This window comes from Salvelinus sp. IW2-2015, linkage group LG4q.1:29 (assembly GCF_002910315.2).
Source record: "Salvelinus sp. IW2-2015 linkage group LG4q.1:29, ASM291031v2, whole genome shotgun sequence".
Taxonomy (NCBI): domain Eukaryota; kingdom Metazoa; phylum Chordata; class Actinopteri; order Salmoniformes; family Salmonidae; genus Salvelinus; species Salvelinus sp. IW2-2015.
The window spans coordinates 66,026,534-66,050,747 of NC_036842.1; the positions used below are offsets into that span (position 1 = coordinate 66,026,534).

The 24,214-nt window shown below is 39.8% G+C and overlaps 4 protein-coding genes across 13 annotated transcripts in view; all 4 read left to right on the plus strand.

Moving 5' to 3' along the window:
- The window catches only part of LOC111962399 (myocyte-specific enhancer factor 2A-like), a 95,322-nt gene extending 85,304 nt beyond the window's left edge, over nucleotides 1-10,018 (plus strand). For all 3 annotated transcript variants that reach the window (XM_070443047.1, XM_023985465.2, XM_023985466.2), the window contains 3 exons: nucleotides 4,459-4,582; nucleotides 4,742-4,865; nucleotides 5,066-10,018. In XM_070443047.1, the coding sequence (XP_070299148.1) occupies nucleotides 4,459-4,582; nucleotides 4,742-4,865; nucleotides 5,066-5,432 (615 nt within the window). In that variant the 3' untranslated portion in view covers nucleotides 5,433-10,018. The remainder of the gene's footprint in view (nucleotides 1-4,458; nucleotides 4,583-4,741; nucleotides 4,866-5,065) is intronic.
- The window catches only part of LOC111962393 (synemin, intermediate filament protein), a 244,348-nt gene that overhangs the window by 180,226 nt on the left and 39,908 nt on the right, over nucleotides 1-24,214 (plus strand). The gene's annotated exons all lie outside the window — the stretch shown is intronic.
- The window catches only part of LOC111962398 (myocyte-specific enhancer factor 2A-like), a 315,332-nt gene that overhangs the window by 85,306 nt on the left and 205,812 nt on the right, over nucleotides 1-24,214 (plus strand). The gene's annotated exons all lie outside the window — the stretch shown is intronic.
- LOC111962396 (multiple C2 and transmembrane domain-containing protein 2) overlaps nucleotides 19,024-24,214 on the plus strand; it is a 264,113-nt gene continuing 258,922 nt past the window's right edge. The window contains exon 1 of one of the 2 annotated variants that reach the window (XM_023985455.2): nucleotides 19,024-19,752. In XM_023985455.2, coding sequence (XP_023841223.1) covers nucleotides 19,646-19,752 — 107 coding nt within the window. In that variant the 5' untranslated portion in view covers nucleotides 19,024-19,645. Of the gene's footprint in view, nucleotides 19,753-23,090; nucleotides 23,221-24,214 lie in introns of those variants that run through there. The other variant, XM_023985457.2, reaches the window with a different exon arrangement.

A 24,214-nucleotide genomic window follows, 5' to 3' on the forward strand; every position in this document is an offset into this window, starting at 1 on the left:
GAACTACATATAGTCCTTTAACTACATTTGCAGTAGCTTGGTGGTAGTTGAACTAAATTCAAATCTAGGTAGTGTTTTCAGTAGTTAATTACTGTTTTGCCATGTAGCGGTGTAGCTAACTACTGGAACTACACAATACTTTTTTAAAGTAACTTTAGTTAAACTTTTTTTCCATAGGGGTGGCATTAGTGTAGCTTAACTTCTTTCAGTGTGAAGTAATTGGTAGCTTGGTAAACTATCTTCTCAGAGTAGCTTCCACAACACAGAGATTCACACATCACAAGGACAAAGCAATTAAGGCTGCGTTTAGACAGGCGGCCCAATTCTGATATTTTTTCCACTAATTGGTCTTTTGACCAATCACATCAGATCTTTTCACATCAGATCTTTTTCCGAGCTGATCTGATTGGTCAAAAGACCAATTAGTGAAATAAGGATCATAATTGGGCTGCCTGTCTAAACGCAGCCTTAGTGTTCGTTATTAGAACTATTGAGCAGGATTACAATGTTTCAGACAGAGAGATTCTAGAAGTCCTGAATATGTCAGTAGTATTGAGACAAAAGGGAAGGCCTGCTCGGCTCTGCTCTGTCAGTGTAAACGCAGCGTTCCAGATGGGTTAAGGCAGCGTTGTGGGCTGGCAGGTCTTCAGACAGCCTGTCATTAGGCCATAATGGTATTAAATTAATCACATCTCAGTGTGACAGAGTGGGGATGAAGGCTTAATCAGGGGCCCAGAGTGTGAGCCAGATAATATCTTGTCGCCCTTGTCGTGTCTTCCTGCTGCTATTGATTGAGTGTGGGTATTATTAAGACAGTCCTGGCCAGGGCACAGTCAGTCCCTCAGCACAGGGAAGAAGGAAGAGGGGCTTCCAGTTAGCCTCTTGTCTAGCAGAACAGTAGGCCTCACATACAGAGACTCCTATAATCTACTATGTGAAACAAAAATGTGCAATATGCAGGTATCAATGTATTACATTGACTTGCACCTCATTGACTACTCTACTTTATAGATAGCTACACATATCTGATGACATTACAGTTTGCATTGAGTTGACCTAACTAGTCAGTTTTAGTTTCTTGAACTCAGTTTTATTTAAAGTAAGTGGAGAGCCTTCCAAATGAGTCAAGCTATAGCCTCAGGATTGATGATGTAATTAGATGGATGCATGAGAGGTTAAGCACTTATTCAATGTGAGTCCAAGTCATTAAGTGTGTTTGCTGACTTAAACCATTCTTGCTAGAGTGTCTTTAATAATTGACTCTAAAGTTGACCCATTTTGGTTTTACACCAGTAACCTTCTGAGTAGCAAATAGTTATGGGTTCAAAAACGATAGGTCTTACTCTGAAATGGTCACAAACCCAAACTAAAGTGTTATAACATGGGCATTTAGTAGGCACTTTTATCCAAAGCATTGTACAGTATTTCCTTTGACAAAGACATTGCATTTGACAAAGAAGGTTTTGCAAGGTAACATGAATAGCAGAGGACAGAGTGAATATTTAAGTCTAGAGGGCAGGCACGTCTAGATGACTTTTACTCGTGGAATACAATCAGGCAATTAGGACTTTGGTTTTCAACATCAAAAGGGTGACTGTAGAAGCCATCCTGACCTTCTCTTGTAACCCTGCCTCTCTTCTTCTCTTCTGTTGAGAGCAGTCGGAGGAGGAGGAAATAGATTTGGTGAGTTTTGAGAAAAATGGCTGAATGAACACACTTTCAATTTCATCGTAACAACAACAAGAGGCAAATAGATCAGTAATAACATGTTCAGGAGTGAAGGCTGTTCTTGAACTGTAGATTTGAATACCTTGAGTTTATTGAATTTATTTGATTGAATGGATTTTCTTTTTATAAAGACTAAATTGAGAATTGAAGAACAGCGTCAGTGTTTCACTGCATGTTATGAACCTGGCAAGATGCCTCAACCTGTCTAATGTCCTGTGCCCCACAACACCGCCACTCCATGTGCACCGCCACTCCCATGTGTTGTTCAGGGAATGCTTGAATGTTTCTGTTTGTTTGTGAGTGAGCACACGATGCACACATTCACTAGAACTGTTAGACAGATCATTATCACTCCTGCGTCTTGTTACTTCAAGAAAGTAGTTTGGATACACATCGTTACATACAGGGGAAGTGGGAAGTTTACATACATTTAGGTTGGAGTCATTAAAACTCGTTTTTCAACCACTCCACAAATGTCTTGTTAACAAACTACGTTTACATACACTAAGTTGACTGTGCCTTTAAACAGCTTGGAAAATTCCAGAAAATGATGTCATAGCTTTAGAAGCTTCTGATAGGCTAATTGACATCATTTGAGTCAATTGGAGGTGTACCTGTGGATGTATTTCAAGATCTACCTTCAAACTCAGTGCCTCTTTGCTTGACATCATGGGAAAATCAAAAGATATCAGCCAAGACCTCAGAAAAAGATTGTAGACCTCCACAAGTCTGGTTCATCCTTGGGAGCGATTTCTAAACGCCTGAAGGTACCACGTTCATCTGTACAAACAATTGTACGCAAGTATAAACACCATGGGACCACGCAGCTGTCATACCGCTCAGGAAGGAGACACGTTCTGTCTCCTTGAGATGAACGTACTTTGGTGTGAAAAGTGCAAATCAATCCCAGAACAACAGCAAAGGACCTTGTGAGGATGCTGGAGGAAACAGGTACAAAAGTATCGATATCCACAGTGAAACGAGTCCTATATCGACATAACCTGAAAGGCTGCTCAGCAACGAAGAAGCCACTGCTCCAAAACCACCATAAAAAAAAGTCAGACTACGGTTTGCAACTGCACATGGGGACAAAGATCGTACTTTTTGGAGAAATGTCTTCTGGTCTGATGAAACAAAAATAGACCTGTTTGGCCATAATGACCATCATTATGTTTGGAGGAGAAAGGGGGATGCTTGCAAGCTGAAGAACACCATCCCAACCTTGGATTAAATGTCAGGAATTGTGAAAAACTGAGTTTAAATGTATTGGTCTAAGGTGTATGTAAACTTCTGACTTCAACAGTATAATTGTTTTAAACAAAAGGTTTTGTAATATGTATAAAACTACAAAGTAATTTCCAAAGAACAGATTTCAAATCTGGGATTGTTCTTCATGGGGAGGGGCAGATTACTTCATTGTGGATTATGTAATTCTTAGAGAAGCTTGTTTTTGGATGATGTCATCTGGTTGGAGAGAGTGGAGCAGCGGATATTTCCAAGGAAGTTATCAAACTGTCATGATGCAATATTGCCTCAAATTAAACCCTCAACTGCACTATATTACAAATTGCCATACCAGAGCTGCTCAGATCACAGAGTAATCATATGATATGACATGCTGTATGTGTTTCCTAGATCGATGCAGTAAAAGGTGTCTCTTGATGTTATTCCCACCCAGATCACAAACAGTCCTGCAGCTCATGCTAACTCTGCCATTTTGCCTCTGTTAGGTGCTAGCAAAATAGTCTCACTTTCACATCAGAACAAACAAGTGTAGCATTAAACATTTATATTAGTGGGTACATAATGAACAGAATACTATATTCTCAGAAGATTTGACTAAAGCATCCATAGATCTATAAATGACCCAACATTTGACCAGTGAGTTTGTGGTCCTAATGAGTGCCTACCATGATTGGCATTCTCAGAGTTTGTGTGATCCTGTTGCTGCTCCATGAAGGCACTGTGTTTTGTGACTGTGTGCTTGGGACAGCATGCAGCCACTGCACCCAGGATTGCGTTTTTTTAGGAGATATGTAGGAGCTACTATATGTTATAAAAAATGAAGGACCTGTCTCTCTTTCTGGCAGTAGTAGTAAGACATCTGTTTTTTTTAGACATCTTTGGTAGTCATTGAATTGACCATTTTCTTTATTCACAGTCTATAAACAATTTGAGTGCTGAAGAGCATTTACATTAGCTTGTAAGGAAATCGGAATACAACAACGAGTGCATGTCAGCACAAAATCCCACTATTGTGTATGTATGGTAAATGTATGTATGGTAAAACGGTATTCCTGTTTCTGATGATCCATAATCTGTTTACAGATTTACCCACAGACAACATTCAATCTATCAATATTGGACAAAAACAGTATTTAAGTCTTTATGGGATATAGTTTTTTTCTTATAACACATATTGTCAAACAGTCATCATATAATACAAACACGGCTCAATACGTTATCTGGATTGTGACATGAAGCTACAGTGCCACCACTTGGTGGGAAGTAGTATTGCAACACATTTTTCATTGCTAAGTTATTATAGTCTTATCATATTATGACTTTWAAAAAAATGCTGTCCAGCTAATATATACACAACATATCTGTAACATGTTTTTAGCTATATTAATTTACCATCTTGCACTTTGGGTTCACCACAGTAAGCCTTTACAGCACCCTACAGGGTTGTTTTCTTCATTAAATCTGTTTTCTTTGTACTGTTTACAGAACACCCACAGGATAAGCAGCTCCCAGTCCCAGCTACTGGCCACCCCAGTAGTGTCTGTCACCACACCCAGTCTGCCCCCCCAAGGCCTGGTCTACTCAGGCATGCCCACCGGCTACAACACCGGTGAGTCTACCACTCTGTCCCCTGCCACGGCTGCCTCGGTGCTGCCTGCCTGGCTGTTACTGATTGGGCTGGTCTCCTGTGGTGAGAGGTGCTGCTGCAGTAGCAGTGGGAGGGGGAGTGTGTGTAACTCACTGTTCTCTGGTGCTGTTGTTGTTGCAGAGTACTCCCTGAGCAGTGCAGAGATCTCCTCCCTACAGGGCTTCGGCTCTCCAGGGCTCTCTTTGGGCTCCATGTCGGCATGGCAACAACATCAACTGGGCCAGGCAGCTCTCAGCTCTTTGGTGTGAGTAACACACTAGCAAACACACACACAAACACATAGACACCCACACATTAATAGAATATTCAGTGCACACATTATATACACGTTCAAAGTACATAGCTTGGACTCTTTCAAATGTCAATTTTCTAACCACCACTCCAAGCACCTGATCTATGTTACTATCCAAATGGCCACTGACCCCGTGCTGTTCCTCTCTACAGGGGTGGTGGTCACCTACCTCAGGGCTCCAACCTCTCTATCAACACCAGCCAGAACATCAACATCAAGTCAGAGCCCATCTCCCCACCGCGGGAGCGCGTCACCTCCTCTGGCTTCCCCCAACAGCAGCAGCAGCAGCAGCAGCAGCAGCATCAGCAGCAGCAGGCGTCCAGCCGGCAGGACCTGGGCCGCTCGCCAGTGGACAGCCTCAGCTCCTCCTGCAGCTCGTACGATGGCAGCGACCGCGAAGACCACCGGCCGGACTTCCACTCCTCGTCCATGGGGCTGGGCAGACCCCCAGCCGGCACCGAGGACAACAGGGAGAGCCCCTCTGTCAAGCGCATGCGCATGGACACCTGGGTGACATAGAGTCACTCAGTCAGGCCTCCAGTCACCAGCTAGTCAGACGGAGGGAGGGAGAGGGTAGACTTGGGGGAGAGATGGATGGGGTAGGAAAGGTCCTTATAGTTATCATTATAATATTATTATTTAACTCCATTTCATTTTGTAAGAAGGAGAATGGCAAATAAATTAAATACGTCTCACATTAATAAGAAAACCATTCAAGTAGTTGGACTGAATTATGTACACAAACAGATGTTATCAGGTACTGGGTGCGAATTAGATGTTTGCAGGAGTCTGATGTTCAAAGAAAAAAACGAAGAAAAAAAACGAATCTAGATTATTGTAGTCACTGGTCTAGTCTGGCACTTGTAGTTGCTGTTTTTGCTGTTGTGGTTGCAAGTTACAAACAATCCAAAAAGGCAGAGTGTTGCCTGCTGGCTGAGGGCCCCTGCTTGTGGCGTCCACTGTTAGAGCTCATGTTTCACTACATGGTGTAACCTCATACGACTTTAATCTCATACAACTTTGTCTCAATTTGTCTCTTCTATTAACTTATTAAATCAATAGATGTGAAATCAAATTTTAAAACAATTTCGACCTCCGAGACTAAAAAGAGTTGTTTTTCATTTGAAAGAGGTTTCCCTTGTGTAGTTTTAGACAGGAAAAGCTATCCTGTATGGGAAGGACATGGCTCAAAGTCATGTGTTTAGTTCTAAAATAAATAGGAAAAAGTATATTGCAATAATAACATTAATTTTATAATCTGATATATGGGACATTAACATTATGGGAAATTGTCCAGTTGAACTGGTAACATGGTAATAGCAAGAAATCTTCTCATTGCTCCAACAATTCATTGGTAATGTAAGCCAAAGCTGTACTGTACGTTTCTTTCTGTTATTTTGTAGCTATGGTTTCCTAGCAATTCTCTCAAAAACAATTGTTAATTTTAGTTTTGTTTTTACTGTGCTTTGTTACAAACATTATAAAGACATGCAAGCCAGATCTTGAATCAATATCTCAAGCCATGAACACTTGTGTTCTGTTTGTTAAATTAAACATTTGAGCCAAACACTTTCTTTTGTTATGTAAATAGCAACTTTAATATATATATATATATCACCTTGGTGTAAGTACGTATGTATTGTACCATCACCAGATTCAAGAAAAAGGTATATTTTTGTGGATTACTGCCATGTTTACAGGGCGAGATCCTTATTAAGTAGATTATTCACTGGTTAACATTTACTATTTTGTTAATTATACTGTACTTTCTTCAAAATTGAATTACTACCGTTATAATCAAAGTGGTTTTCTTTCCAGAGAGTAGTTTTTTGGGTTGTTTTCCCTTTAATAGTGGTGAATGTCTGTCCTTAACAAATTGTAATAACAGTGATGTAAGGTTAAAGTTCCACTATATCTTATGTTGTGAAGGATAATCTCAACGCTGAGGAAAATATGGTTTAGGGTTAGGCTATTTGCCTGTAGCTGCTGAATACACTGCCAACTTTCAAACCCAAGGTCCCATCTCAGCATTGAAAAACCATCCGTTGTGATTGTGCTTTGCTCGATTGAAAGACATGCCATTTCATGAACCATGCCAATAAACCTATTTGGGTCGCTCCACGAAAAGAGTGCCTTTTGCGTCACTTTGATATTTGAAGTAGAAATTGTGCACCAATATTGCATTTTAAAAGCCTGTTATGTTATATTAAGTGCACTTTAATATACACTGAGTGTACAAGACATTAAGAACACCTTCCTAATATTGAGTTGCACCACCTCTCCCCTTTTGCCCTCAGAACTGCCTCAATTTGCGGGGCATGGACTCCAGAGGGATGCTAGCCCATGTTGATTCCAATGCTTCCCACGTTTGTGTCAAGTTGGCTGGATGTCCTTTGGGTGGTGGACCATTCTTGATACACACAGAACACTGTTGAGCGTGAAAAACCCATCAGAGTTGCAGTTCTTGACACAAATCGGTGCGCCTGGCACCTACTACCATACCCCGTTTAAAGGCACTTAAATCTTTTGTCTTACCCATTCACCATTTGAATGGCAATGATACACAATCCACGCCTCAATTGTCTCAAGGCTTAAAAATCATTCTTTAATAACATGTCTCCTCCCCTTCATCTACACTGATTGAAGTGGATTTAACAAGTGACATCAATAAGGGATCATATCTTTCACCTGTATTAAGCTGGTCAGTCTGTCATGGAAAGCGTTTTGTACACTAATATACTTTTTAATATGAATAAAGGCTTTCTAAAGTGCCCAAAATCCCGTGTCACTTCAAGGAAGATTTTAACCCACTTAATCGCAAAATCTCTCCAAGTTTCACCATCATTGTAAAGCCCTAGTTATTTTGTTGCTTTGACAAAGTCATTTCTGGAGATTATTTATTTCATGTGATAATGATTCATTTACATCTGTCCCTCATTTTAAGGTCAACCCAGTTACGTGAACTGAACTCTCGTTTTAATATGGTGAAACTATTCCTTTTTAAATATATATTTTTTTAAAATAAATATTGAACATCTAATGGTCAAATCATACAGTAAAAGCAGGTGAGCTGGTTCTACTCTTTTTGGCAATTTTCTGGTGTTTTGTGGTGGAAAACTGAGTGGGTTGAGCGTTAATATGTCAACCTTGTTACTCATAGATACACAGGCTTTTTTTTTTATGTGTGAAGCTTGCATTCAATTGCCACTCTCTGTTGCACACAACAAGCTTCCATTCCCCCTGTCACAAGGGGATTTATGGCTGATTTGTTTGTTGTTTTATTCAGATTTTTCAGGGTTGCTGCAGCACCCTCAGCACCCATACTTCCCACACTTCATTTTTTTATTTAGCCTCTTGAGATGGGAAAACTAGTTTCTGAAGTTGAACATATGCTCTTTATAACAGAATGTAAAAAGTAGGTGGAATCAAAAAAAATAATTATACCAAGTTAATACTTCTCAAAAGGCACCGAATTGGTGGAACGACCCATTTATGATTAATTAAATGATCCATTGATGGATCACTCTCTGGTGAAATTGTTCACACTTATGAGTAAATTAAGTTGCAAACATTGTAAATAGCATAGCCTAAATGTAATCCTCAGTCATGATTATTTATAAAATTAATCCGTTTTATAAATTGGCACAGCAAAATACCCTATGTTTGAGGCCCATCACTAGTAGGAAATGAACAACCCTGAAATCATGATCCCATAAGAAGGGTGTAGTACTGGTGAGTGGCAGCAGCCATTTTCTGTTTCACTGTTGTATATTTGCCTGTGTGTGCATATCAGACCATGCAAGCATGTACGTCATTGTCTGTTACATGTGGCCTTGGCTTGCATTATACCCCATCCCCACAGTGGTAAAGTGTCAGATAATTCAGCAGCTAATACATACTAGAGACAATGCAACAGAATAGACTTGATCCGACACTGCTGGATTGCACACATTTGTATGAGAAGTTTGCTGTACAAAAGGAGTATCTCTTTACATTTGCTATATTTTCCCTTGTGTGTTTCTCCTCCACACCTGTCTCCACCCCTTCATTTGATCCATAGCAGTTGGCAATATGCCAATAGTGATCTATGCAGTTTCCAACTCATACTCTGCCCAGATGCGGACCCTTAAAAAACGTCACTTAAAGGGTCCAATCTACTATTAAATGTTATTGCATGTCCCATATAGTCAGGGAGCTGGATAGCCAGTTGCACATAAAATTTTATCAATGTCTACCTTTTTGAACAAATTATTTTAGACATGCATAAGAAACACAGCATAACTTATTTAATATCCATTTGAACACGTCAGGTTACAGAACAGCAATAATACCATTACACTATTCTAACAAGACTTTAGCAGTCTTTTTTTCATAGCTTCATTACAAATGACATGCACACTTTAGCACTTGATAGGATATCAGGGAATTTTTCTAGCTTCACTCTTTATATGCACGGTTAGAAAATAGCCTTATCCCAAAGAATTACTCATGTTATAAATCAAGAAAAGCCTCACATAGCTCCAAACTAACGCCGCTACAGCTAAAGCAGCTGACATACATTACAGAACATAGAGACTGGTTAGTCTTTTCCACTCTGCCCTCCCCTGAAATAAGATTCACACAAGGAATGTATAGAGAACGTAAAGTGATACACTTGCTCTTTTGGTCTATGTGCTGTGTAAAAACCTGCACAACTATTGAATGTGAAAGAACAGGATTATAGGAGACAACGGAACTTTGTTGAAAGAGCTTTCTTCACTTTGCTGTGCAAGAGTACACTGCTTTGCTGTATGGCTTTTATAAACAGAACTATGTATTTGGTAATTGTTTGTAGTTAATAGTTCACTTCAAGAAGCTGTTTGCGGTTTGGATGCTCAAACCGTTTGGCGGCACAAGCTGGACTTTGTTGCCATGAATGAAACAAAATCAAGAGAGAATTTTAAGTTAATCTGCATTTTATTTCCCTTGAATGTGTTGTTTTATCTTCATTATACAATAAATATTCTAGTGAACTTTTTATTGAATGACTAAGATACCATGCTGGAGATTGTTGTAAAAATGTGTATTCTCCATTCACTAAAGTAAAACTATTGGCTTCTACTGTCTATTTTAGGTTCTCTCACTTATTCTGTAAATTAAGTGAACAACTTTCTTACATAGATTTTGTCCACCTGTGATGTCCCAAACAATAGAGACTGTCAGCATTATTAAACACCTCAATGTATGCTCAAACACTAACTCCATGTGCCTTCATAAGGGAGTGATGGAGAGGAGTGTCATAATTATTCGCATGCATCATTTTATATAGATCAGCACAAGTTGGCTCTCATAATACATAAGTGCAGTAAGTGCATTTTGAAACTGAATTGTTCACATTGCTATTACTGATTTAGTATAACTTTCACTGATATTGTGGGAAAACCATGATGTAGACAGGCAAGAATGTTGAACTAGTGTGGAAGAGTGCAGTACCAATACTTACCAGCAGGTGGTGTAAAAACAATCTATTCACATCCATATCTAACACTGGAACTCCTGCATAGCCTGACCATATTCATTAAATGTATTTAGCACCATGAATATGCTAACATTATTACTACCAGTAAATAGTGGACCCTACTGTCAGGGGTGTGTGAATCATAAGGAGTCAGATGGAATCAGGTGCAAAATGCTGTTTATTTACAGGTTTTGAGCTAGAAGGTGAGCTGGATCCATGAGTAGGCCTATTTACAAAATGTTTACGAACTCTGTCCTAGGATGTAGACTAAAATAACTGACAATAGGCCTAAACTAAATAGCCAATAACTGAAGCTATGACTGGCTTCTGCAGATCGCCTCCAAACAGTGGCGGTGCATGGGTAAATATCAGTTGGGAAGCCAAGCCAAGTCAGTAAAAAAGCCAAAATTACAACCGGTTGTGATAATTGTGTTGTTGCTTTATAACCCATTTCTTCATACGCCACCGTGATATACAATAAGGCAGAGACAACAAAAACACTACAGTCACACAATGGCGGAATAAATTCAACTACACATACGTTGGTTTCATCACAAAGTCCACAAAGTAAATATTGCATGTAGCAAACAGTTATGACCTGCAGCATGGTCAACTACTGATTTAGAACCCCGGGGTTACCGCAATAAGCCGAAAGATAACATCAGCACTGCCTCAGCTATTCCAGCACCATTTCAAGTTAAACATTTAAATCATCATATCAACAAGGCTATATGCTTTGCTTAATACAGTGAAAACAAACTTGAAGATACCTGAAACAATTTAGTCAAATCAATGTTGCTAAATATCATGCGGCTGTCCACGGTATTGAATTCTCTCTCTCTGTGTGTGTGTGTGCTGTGTATTGGTGTTATGGTATGTGTATGTGTGTAGTGTGTTGTGTGTGGTGTGTGTGTGTGTTGTGTGTGTGTGTGTGTGTGTGTGTGTTGTGTGTGTGTGTGTGTGTGTGTGTGTGTGTGTGTGTGTGTGTGTGTGTGTGTGTGTCATGTTGGCAAAACAGTATATGGCTCTTTTTTAAATTTATTTTATTTATTTCACCTTTATTTAACCAGGTAGGCTAGTTGAGAACAAGTTCTCATTTACAACTGTGACCTGGCCAAGATAAAGCAAAGCAGTGCGACCAAAACAACAACACAGAGTTACACATAAACAAACGTACAGTCAATAACACAACAGAAAGATCTATGTACAGTGTGTGCAAATGTAGAAGAGAAGGGAGGAAGGCAATAAATAGGCCATAGAGGCTAAATAATTACAATTTAGCATTAGCAAGTAGAGATACTGCGGTGCAAAAGAGCAAGAGGGTAAGTAATAATATGGGGATGGTGTACTTGGGTGTGCTATTTACAGATTGGCTGTGTACAGGTACAGTGATCGGTAAGCTGCTCTGACAGCTGATGCTTAAAGTTAGAGAGGGAGATATAAGACTCCAGCTTCAATGATTTTTGCAATTCGTTCCAGTCATTGGCAGCAGAGAACTGGAAGGAAAAGCGGCCAAAGGAAGTGTTGGCTTTGGCTCTGTCATACAGTATGCTTTTAGTTTTTGTTGTCATAGGCTGAAATGCTTGCTAGCCTAACTTCCTAACATGAGCAACAATGAATCAGTTAAGTTAGCTAGCTACATTGAACAAAAATATAAAACGCAGCATGCAACAATTTCAAAGATTTTATTGAGTTACAGTTCATTTAAGGAAATCAGTCAATTGAAATAAATGAATTGGCCCCTATTCTATGGATTTCACATGACTGGGAATACAGACATGCATCTGTTGGTCACAGATATTCAAAAAAAGGTAGGGGCGTGGTTAAGAAAACCAGTCAGTATCTGGTCTGACCACCATTTGCCTCATGCAGCGCGACACATCTCCTTCGCATAGAGTTGATCAGGCTGTTGATTGTGGAATGTTGTCCCACTCCTCTTCAATGGCTGTGCGAAGTTGCTGGATATTGCTGGGAACTATAACACGCTGTCGTACACGTTGATCCAAAACATCCCAAACATGCTCAATGGGTGACATTTCTGGTGAGTATCCAGGCCATGGAAGAACTGGGACAATTTCAGCTTCCAGGAATTGTCTACAGATCCTTGCAAAATGGGGCTGTGCATTATCATGTTGAAACATGAGGTGATGGCGGCGGATGAATGGCACGGCAACGGGCCTCAGGATCTCGTCACGGTATCTCTGTGCATTCAAATTGCCATCGATAAAATGCAATTGTGGTTGTTGTCTGCAGTTTATGCCTGTCCATACCATAATCCCACCATGGGACACTCTGTTCACAGCGTTGACATCAGCAAACCGCTCGCCCGCACGACACCATTTGCCCGCTACAGTTGAAACTGGGATTCATCCGTAAAGAGCACACTTCTCCAGTGTGCCAGTGGCCATCGAAGGTGAGCATTTGCCTACTGAAGTTGGGTTACATCGCCAAACTGCAGTCAGGTCAAGACCCTGGTAAGGACGACGAGCACGCAGCTTCCCTGAGACGGTTTCTGACAGTTTGTGCAGAAATTCTTCTGTTGTGCAAACCCATAGTTTCATCAGCTGTCTGGGTGGCTGGCCTCAGACGATCCCGCAGGTGAAGAAGCCAGATGTGGAAGTCCTGGGCTGGCATTGATACACGTGGTCTGCGGTTGTGAGGCCGGTTGGACGTACTGCCAAATTCTCTAAAACTACGTAGAGAAATTAACATTAAATTATCTGGTCACAGCTCTGGTGGACATTCCTGCAGTCAGCATGCCAAATGCACGCTCCCTCAACTTGAGACATCTGTGGCATTGTGTTGTGTGACAAAACTGCACATTTTAGAGTGGCCTTTTATTGTCCCTATCACAAGGTGCACCTGTGTAATGATCATGCTGTTTAATCAGCTTCTTGATATGCCACACCTGTCAGGTGAATGTATTATCTTGGCAAAGCGTTTTGTTCGTATGAAACATTTCCTTGATATTTTACTTCAGCTCATGAAACATGGGACCAACACTTTACATGTTGCGTTTATATTTTTGTTCAGTACAGGTAATGTGAGCATAGTCTATATCTAAGTCAAAACCACAAGTCCAAATCCCCATCTCCATCTATGGCTTAGGAAAAGGATGATTTAGAAGCTAGCTTCTGCAGGACAACAACATAAGTAGACCAGAAACAGACACGTTTTTCTGAGAATTACATTTAGCGTTGGATGTGATTTGATTGGCTGGAAGCCAAATCCAAACTGGCCTCCCCTTTGAGGGGGCGTTTTGCTGTGCCAGGACAACCCACAGTTGAGCTCAGCTCAATACTGATTGACTCATTTTTTCATACTTTTTTTTATCAAGGGAGGCCAAATGCTTTCTGGCATCAATCAATCAAATGCTACAGCGGCAACATGTCATACTCTTTTGGTTCAGATAGCGTCAGAAACATGGGCTACACATACTGAGACAGAGGGGCACTGTTTCCCTCATTCGGGTGATTTCTCCGGTGAGATTCAGCCACTTGCAAATTGAAGGGAAATTATGAAAACACAGAGAGACGAAATATACATTATTTTATCATTGACATTTTTTATTGGTCAAATATTTGGAGAAGCCTGGCTTTCCTTGGCATCCATGAATACACACCACTGACTCCAAACTAGGCATAGCGCCTAACTGAACAGGAATTTAATCTATAATCATTACTTCTCAAAGCCAATATACCAATAACAAATACATTATACATTTCACAATAACCGGTCATAGCCTAAAATCTTTCCTCAGTTAGCGTTAGGACAAACGTAGCCTACATTTTCCGGGTTTGAATGATTGTGTTATGCTGTCGCTACTTCTGTGAATGTCTGAACATTGCATCCAAAAAATAAACTGGTCATATTCTGGACATAACTTAGTAAGGACTGTGTTTGTGCAAAATGTTTCTGTGAAAAAGGTTGCCCCAGCCTAAGTTGTTTTATGCAATGGATAAAGATATTAGGCAAACAACCCTCAGCATAGAACACAGCGCTCACCTGCTAGATATCTATCTAAGGTGACCAGTGTATGCTTTCCAAATCACTCTCAGTCCACAAACAATCTGCAGTAGTGAAAAACTTGAGTAGGCTGCAGGTTGTTGATACAACGTAACTTTAAACTCTGATAAACAATGTTAATAATCGACATTTCTTTGCGTCTCATTGTGTGATAACCGGGGGCATATCTATCAACAGGAATATGTGCTGGTAATCGCATAATAAACGGGGGCATATCTATCAACAGGAATATGTGCTGGTAATCGCAAACCCACTGCACTTCACTTATGTTTGCGCAGATCAAATATGCACATATTTGCGCAGTCTTGCAAGAATTGGAAAATGTTCTTGCTGGCGTTCGCTTTGCTTTCCTTGTTTTTATTCTTACAAATAATAACTTTGGACATGTGTGTGTTCCCTCTTCCTTATTTTCTGTATATTGTGTTGTCGTTTCTAGTGTAGTCGCATACAGTATGTATGCATGTATGTATGGTGCATAATGTATTTACAGTTTTCAAGTAGTTGTGCCAAATAATGCATTCCGATTATTGCATCTATTGTAATGGACACCTATGATGTGTGTAAAATACTTTTGAAGGTTGTACTGATGATAATGATCTTTGCCAGCTATGTGTGGCACCATGTTTGATGACATTATACGTACAATGCATTCTGGGTGTCACGTAATCTGTCAGACCAAAGATGTTTTAATGAGGTGAAGGAATGGTTCACTCATCTTTTGGGTAAACTTCTGGAAGTGAATGAAGGGAAGTGGATGATCGTAGACTACACACCCCCTTCAACATGCATACAAGCTACCCATCCTCAGATTTCTTTCGATTTCTAGAAAGTGTTTTACGCAAATATTTCGATCAATGGTGAGCTCACCCGTGATGTGACTAATTATGTATAGTAATTGCTATTAGCTAATTCATATTGTAGTTTCTGTCAGCTGAGAGTTATAAAAATATGACCGCTTGTGTTAAGTCAATCTTTCCTCAGTTAGCGCTAGGACAAACGTAGCCTACATTTTCCGGGTTTGGATGATTGTGTTATGCTGTCGCTACTTCTGTGAATGTCTGAACATTGCATCCAAAAAATAAACTGGTCATATTCTGGACATAACTTAGTAAGGACTGTGTTTGTGCAAAATGTTTCTGTGAAAAAAATGTGTGGCCAGCTCAAATGCTGATTTTTGCGTCAATCGGACGTTCTAATCAAGCCTTCTAATCACACCGGTGTGATCATACACAACAGGGACCACTATAGAACGATCACACCCGTTTGTTGGTACTTTCACGCTCCAAATATCTCTAAAGGTTGCCCCAGCCTGAGTTGTTTTATGCAAGTGATGTCAGAATGCACTCACTGTTACAAAATGTGATTGTTATGCAACAGGACAGTTAGCCTACAGATAATTAGCAGGCAGGGCAGGTTATGTTTCAACCTGTAAATTTTGAATTATTTTCTAACATGTTTTATTTTCTAACAACAGTTTGAATTGAGGTGTGTTCCGCCTCCTCATTAATTCACATAGAAGTATCCCATTTCGCTGTTGCAGACAATTTATGTTTGAGGCATTACTGAGTCGGACAAACTTGTCTCTTCAAGGAGAGCCCAAGCACTTTCCCAGTGTTTCCGTAGATCAAGTATGCAGACATTTCCGTAGTCTTGCACAAACGTTTTCCCCCTGACACATTTTCTGGCTTGCGCTCGCATTGCCTTCATTATTGTTTTCCTAACAAATAATAACAATAATAATGTGTGTGTTCCTATCAAAGTACGTGCCTTATTTTCTGTATATCATGTTGTTGTTTCTACTGTAGCATACAGCATGTATGCATGGGAGCATTATGTATTTACAGTTTTATTCACATTTTCATTTAGTATGGTATGTTACCCTTATGATCACTCGGCTAAGCATGCCTCTCCTTAATGTCAATATGCCTTGTCCTTTGCTGTTCTGGTTAGTGTTTATTGGCCGCCATTGTAAATAAGAATTTGATTTTAACTGACTTGCCTAGTTAAATAAAGGTTGAATAATAAAGGTTACTTTTGGGAACACTGGCTGAAACCAAAGCGCTGTGATGGACAGCTGAGATGGTGCGATATCACCATAACAGGACTGGGGGGAACTAAGGGGCCTGTGAGGGAAAGTTAGGTTGAGAGGAAGGGAGCAGATTGGGCTTTTTTACAACATAGTTTAGTCTAAATAAATATCCTTGGATGATCATCATTCGATGCGTGGATTTATGGGATCCAGTGGCAGACGCCGCGCCCGCTTGTTAAAACAAGCAACACCAGTTACACCACTCCTGTCTCACTAGCATTTTCAAATACCAACCAAGGTAGGTCTGTAAACATTGAAACAAAGGTAAGGCCCGACCCAAGCCGAATACCGCCTAAGTAAAAAATAAATGTTAGTTTATTTGATCTCTTTGCAGGCTAATACCCAACACATTACAATAAGGTTCCATTAGTAAGGGTTTAATTACGCTATTAACGATTATTTAATCATATGTAAATAAACAGTTATATTGCGTCAAAATAGTGCAAAAACTGGTCAGTTTGCCAAAAACGGAGCCAATATTTACCTAGTTATTAACAATTTATAAATGCACGTACAAATGCTTATGAGATTAACCCTTATGTATCATCATGCGACCTTAATTTCAATAGCTGCACATTGAAACAATTATTTTCACACTTTTAGGTGTGATGAATTGGTGCTCTGTCCCAGGAACAGGAAAGGTTGGTTTTCATGTGTCTTGATCCACCTTTGAAACCCTGGCCAAATGTACACCCGGAACATTATTCAATCATCATTCCTAACATATTACCTCTTACCAGATATTTTCAACACACTTACCACTTCTCTGTGACAGTCCAAGTATGGTGAAGTCTCTGATGTGAAATGGTAACTGTAATACCTTTGGTTGGTGAAACAGTGGAGCAGTTATCCTCTCACAACGTTGAATGTTTTGTTCTTCATACCCACCATTCGTATTTTTTTTTTTTAAACATTTGACATTTTATTCATTTAGCAGACACTCTCATGAATGTAGTGATAATACCGCCTATAAGTATGTCTAAGCTCTGAGTGAACTCTCAAATCATTTATAAATGATTTACCATCATGTAAACTGTAAACATGTAAACTGTACAGTATACCTTATTTTAAAGTGGCAGACCTATGAACATTAACAAATGAGTTACCAACATTTATAACATTTAACATTTATATATAAAATATACCTTAAAAAGTGGAAACCTTCTGCCTATTTATTAACGAGTTGCAAACATTTATAGCATACACTCTCCTCAAACATGTACTACATAGTAAGAACAACCTCCCGGGTGGCGCAGTGGTCTAGGGCACAGCATCGCAGTGCTAGCTGCGCCACCAGAGTCTCTGGGTTCGCGGCTGGGCTGGGTTCGCGCCCAGGCTCTGTCGCAACCGGGAGGTCCGTGGGGCGACGCACAATTGGCATAGCGTCGTCCGGGTTAGGGAGGGTTTGGCCGGTAGGGATATCCTTGTCTCAGTATGTAATTTATTTTTTATTTTTTAAATGTAATTTAAAAAAAATATGCACTCTACTGTAAGTCGCTCTGGATAAGAGCGTCTGCTAAATGACTAAAATGTAAAAATGTAATTTAATAGAAAGATACATTGGGAAAACAATTTTAATCGCAGTGACTCAAATCTGTAGCCTATCATTGGTATAGTGAGTAGCCTAGCTAATTTAAATAAACAGGGGGTGTCTTTTTCTACCCTTTTTAACATTAATGTTACAAGTCAGAATATAAAATGTCAACAGATTAACGATTTAAAATAAAACAGCGGGTCTCATGGTCTCCTTCTGTGTCTCCATCTTTTTCTTTCTTGTTAAGCTCCCATCCTGGAGTCTGAGGGATCTGTGGGAGAGAAAAGGAATTTATGACAATTTAGCACAGACACTCCAGCTACACAACTCTAGTATCATCATTATCATGAGTTATACCATTTAGGCTTAGGTACTTATGTTATCCACTGCTAGTTAATAATAATAATAACAATAATAATAGCTAGCTTTCGTTACTAGTGTTCAACATTACTTGCGAACACTAATAGCTAACGTTAGCTATCACAGATTAAAGGGGTTTGCTAGTTATCACAATTTTGCTTATACAGTAGTACTGTACCTGGGGCTAGAAGGTCAAGGGTTCGAGACCTGCTCCCTGCTGTTTCATTACACTGGTGTCAGAAGTGATCGGACCTTGCATCCACGACAGTGCGTGTGCTTGGCCGGTGAGCGCGTTCCTGTAAGACGTAGAGTCGCGAGGACGCGCTCTTTGAAAGGAGGGAGTAGTGTAACGACCCTGGGTTTATAAACACGGAAATCGACTCTGCCACACGAGCATGCTTTTGTGGCACAGTCGATAGCGCGCCGGACCTCGGGCTAGAAGGTCGAGGGTTTGAGACCTGCTCCCTGCTGTTTCATTACAGTACGTTATTTAAAAACGGAACCACTAGTTTGCTGACAAAGGATGCTAACTTGTCAGCTACCTACCTAGACAAAGCTACCTGAGTTTAAAGGTTAGACAACTAGCTAGCTAGCGTACTAATCCAAAAACGCCAGCTAAACACATGGAAATTCTGTCATGTTGATGTTGGCTTTCTAGCTGGCACCTAACGTTTGCTAGCTAGCAAAGCTAACTAGCCATCACACTAGCTAACTATATCATGCTAAATATGAACTAGTGCTAAATCGTCTAGCATCATTTCTATATTCAAAAATACATTTTAGGCATTACCTAATGCTAGCTAGCTAACGTTTCCTAGTAGCTAGGTAGGAAGGGGGACTAGCAAACGGTAGCTAGCTAGCAAATTAGCTATTTGACAGAGTGCTAAATCCTCCAGCAGAACTCTGTATCCGAAGGTGAAACAAATTGTTTCGAGAATTTACCCTCTCGCCTCTGTCAACATCTGTACCTTGTGAACAACGTTTATTTCGCTCAGTCTCTTCTGTCTGGCGCTTGCACACTTTTCATAGCAATGTCCATCCTGATTCTTCACGACACACTGTCACGTGAACATTCTGGGCATGTTCCAGGTCGTCTGTATTTCAAGCGCGTTTCACAGATGGGCAGATTTCACAAAATCGTGGACATTTCTCAGAAGCTAGCGAACCACACTATGGATTGAGTTCTTCAGACGAGTCCTTCATTCCTGGAATAAATCAGTGTACAAATGTATCATCAGCGTTTCAAACATGGGGCAAGACACATCATGGGAGTTGACCATTGGTCTGAAAACCGACCATTTCTGGGACAGAGCAACAATGCATCACATCCAAAGTGAGAAAATAACTATTGTTTAACTGTGCAGCCATTGAAAATAACGTTGCATGAAGATACATAAGTGTTCAATATTATGCTAATTTGTAAGTGCCTTTAAAATGGTTAATTGCTGGAGGTAAATAGTGGCTCACTATTTGGCAAGCATTGACTGGGTATCACACTATATTGACCAATTTGTTATAACCCATTCATTAATGGTTTATAATGCATTTACAAATTATTAATAACAGTTTGTTCTGAAACTATGAAAATGGAATACTGCCTGGGGTCTTGAATAATTTAGATTTAGCCAGAACAACTGTTATCATCTTTTTTTATATGATTAATGCCTCATTCCATCTCATGCATGTGAGCAGTGTTATAGCCTGCACAAACAAGCAGTCGGTCTATCCTTGACCCTATGGATTTGCCAAGGTGGAATGAGAGCTTGCAGATACAAATATTAGCAGCAACTTCACTTTCCAATAGATCTATGGCAATGCAATGCAGAAAGAAACTCCAATGAGGGCATTTTATCCCCTTGAATGGACCAACGCCACTTGAAAGCGCCGTGTTACTGTCTATCTTTCAGGGGTCTACATAGCCCAAGATGTACTCTTAAGGAGCCTAATGTTACTGTACCCTTATTCCCTAATAAGGTACAAGGATATTATGTTATTTTCAGAGGCCAGCCAAATACTCCATCTAAATGTTTGCGAAGCAGTTCTAGAAACATAAAGCCCTTTACTTTCATATAACATCAAAATAATTTCACAAATGCAAAATACACACTTACTGTACACTGTTTTAACTAGCTTTATCACAGTTGCAGCCTACAGTATTTTTCAGTGACAACATGTTTCTTCTGTTACACACAGGTGTTCGGAGCATGCTAGATAGCTAATTAGCACAGGTGGTCCCTCTGTCTTCCGTAAACACGCGCTGTAACATGGAGATCTGGCTAACTTACCGTAACCTCATAAAGGTGTGTATCAATTTAACATCTATTTTTATTTTTATGTTTCTTGCTGATAAAAGACAAGGTCTTTATGCTTCCAAAACCGTACCGCAAGCGATGCGTGTTAATGTTTAGACCGAGCGTCTGGCCTCTTAACAAAACTCCCCTGTACATAAGATGCCTTCGTTCAATGACTCTTATGTGTAATGTAAGGGAACTGAGAGTCATGATCACAGGCTAGGATCTACAAATCTCTGTCCTCTGACAGCTTTTGAGCTACAGATTTGTAACAGGCTAATGCGATTCTTCATTACCCGTTACAGGATAGGTACTTTTGGTGTAGCACAGAGACCAACATTAACTTGCCGATATTATCTTTGTTCTCGATTCGGCCAAACATCTAAAATGTCCGTGTCCAGTTGCAAGTGGTTCTATTGAATTTAGAAAATGCTCTGTTATTAAAATAATGACATCTTTTTCTCCATTAAGTAATCCAACAATGTGTACACCGCCATCTTGGCTATTTAAGAGAGTATATTCATGAACTGGTGTGTCAATCTAAGTAACATAATAAAAAAATTCCAATCAAAATCCATCAATTTAAGCTAGAGATATATTTTTTGCCATGGGCTGCGTCTCAATCCACAGCATCAGCCTATGTCAGCCTTCCGCATTAGCAGTGGAAGGTGGCCAAGCTACAACAGTGTTTGTCAGACCATGAGACATCCCGAAAATTGGTCTTCTCAAAGAAAACGTCTGTACCGTCCAAAATGTATGGCCTACAAACCACTCTGTGGAAAAATTAACATGATGAACATGATGGTGGTCTCCTTTTTGCTCTACGACCCCCACAAGCCCCAGTGGTCTGAAGTTGGTACCGTCGATGTGTCGAGTTGGTACCGTCGAGTTATATATGTGTAATTTTTTATTTTATTTATAATAATAATATTTATTATTATTATTTCTCCTAGATATAGGACAGACACTTCAAAACCTTATTCCTTATGATAGGTTTTTTGACATTTTTTTTTGCCATTTCTGAATGTGTTATTCAATGTGTTTCTATGGGCTATAGTAGTAAAGGCCAAATTCAATATTTTATTACATACATTTTTTATTGACAAAAAAGATACCTAAAGGAGTCCTAAAATTCAAAATCAAACAGCTAAATGATTCATTGTATGACCATCTTAAAATTTTTTAGATGTTTGGCCAAATCGAGAACGAAGATGTTGGCCGAAATTTCTCTGTGCTACGCAAAAAGTACCTATCCTGTAACGGTTAATGGAAAATTGCATAAGCCCGTTACAAATCTGTAGGTAACAGCTTGCATGTGCTTTGAGGACATGTTTTTGAGGTTCAGTATTATGGGCCAGCTGTGCATGGTGCTGGAATTAGTCCAGTGTGCATGTGTAAAGTAACCTTGCAGGGTTTTGGACTGTTTGAGAAGGAGGGCGACAGGCCACCTGCCACAGGGGCTTGCCCTCTCTGGGTCCCCACTCCTCCCTTTTAACTGGTTGCCAAGTTGGGGCTTCTTTCATGTGTGCCTGAGCTCTTTAAGACATTAGCAAATATTGAACAAGGCTTGGTCCAGACTCCCAACGCGTCTGTTGTCACAGAGTCACCTCTGTGCTGCATAGAAAATCAGTGTGTGAACATTGCTAGGCCTGTTGTATTAGCATCCATGTGTGGACAGAAAGCTATTGTTGATTCTTAGCAAACATAAATGCTCACTTTTGATGAGCTTAGGCTAAACCATGTCGCACTGTAAATAACTAGAGATTAATTAAAGAAACGTAGCCTGGCTATGTTCTCTATAGACAAGTGATGCAGTGATTGGATGTAAGAGCTGGAGATCAGTCATGAGTTAACACAGCCTACATTCTTTACTATGCCTCAGACTCCATGCCTCAGAATCCATCATCTGGGATTGTTTGACTAATAAAATAAATATGCACGTTGTTTCTTGTAATACTTATGAACAACAGCAAACTTGAAAATATGACTATTCATGATAAAACAAACACAATGTAAACAAACAAACAAACCAACAATCTGAACAAGCAAGGCTTTCCCGTCTGTCAGCAGCTAGTTAGTATTTTTTGGGAGCATTATCACAGTTACCTACTCTGTTCCTTTGTTATGAAGCACTTCCATAACTTGAGGATTTCCCTGACTTTCTAAATAATATGCTAAGTACAGTAAAGGTATACATTGTGCTATAATCCACCTTTTCAACCTGCTATTAGTGGATGGAAAATATCACTAAGTAATGAAACTCACCTGGTGGGACTGGTGTGGCCTGTTTGGCCCTGCTGTTGCTCTCCACCCAATCATCAAACCTGTCTAGAAGCAAGAGCATGTATTTTTAAGTTCATTTGAAAGGGACTTCCTCATTTTCACCATACTATTGTCTGAGGGCAGTCCACTGACTAGCTCTCTGGAAGTTTCCTGAGACAACAGACTTGGAACATATTTCTATTTCCTCTTTGTAAGGTTGTGGAGCGGCGTTGTAACTGTCTAAGCAAGTATGTGGCTGTTTCATCATATTTAATTATCCAAATTCTGAGGCTGTTATATTATGATGGTTTGTTAACCAATCTCTATAGAATAGGCTTACAATGATTTTAGTTTTCTATGTCTGATGTGGGCCTCTCATAGATTGTGGTGATATTGCCTAGGCCCAGGTAAAGAACATTTGTTTTTGAGAGAGTGAGAGGGGGAGAGGAGAGGGATGAGGTCAGATTATAATGGCCTATTTGGATGTCTCTTATTGACATTGAATTTCTTAATCTTAAAGGTCCAATGCAGCTGTTTTTATCTCAATATCAAATGTATGGGTGACAATTTAAATACCTTACTGTGATTGTTTTCATTGAAAATTGTGAAAAAGAAACAAATAGTTTCTTAGCAAACAGCAAGAACAAACCACTCTTACACTTAAATTATCATAATTTTCAACATTTCACAGTATTATTCCGTACGTTTGTTTATGTGTAACTCTGTGTTGTTGTTTTTGTCGCACTGCTTTGCTTTATCTTGGCCAGGTCACAGTTGTAAATGAGAACTTGTTCTCAACTGGCCTACCTGGTTAAATAAAGGTGAAATATATATACACTATTTCCATAGTGTGGAAATGTATATAAAATACAGGAAAATCATGTTTTTGACTGCACTGGGCCTAGTATTATCGAAACAAACTCATCTTTCTCTCTACCGTAACAAGATGCTACACCTAATATTGTGGATGTATCTTTTTGGCTCTGTGGCTTTTTTTTTACCCCATGTCATCAGTAGGAGTGAGTAGTGAACGGATACGAGTAAACGGCAGTTCCTACAGTAAATTGAATAACAATGTGATTTGTGTACCAAAAGCTTGGCAAGTATCATTGTATCATTACAGTATCACTCAGGGCATTGTGCCAATATAGATTCAGAGTTTGCGCCCAAAAGCGTCCCTGAATGCCACTCCTATAATAAGAACCAAAACAATTGTGGAATCATGTTTGTCAGGCCTGAAGC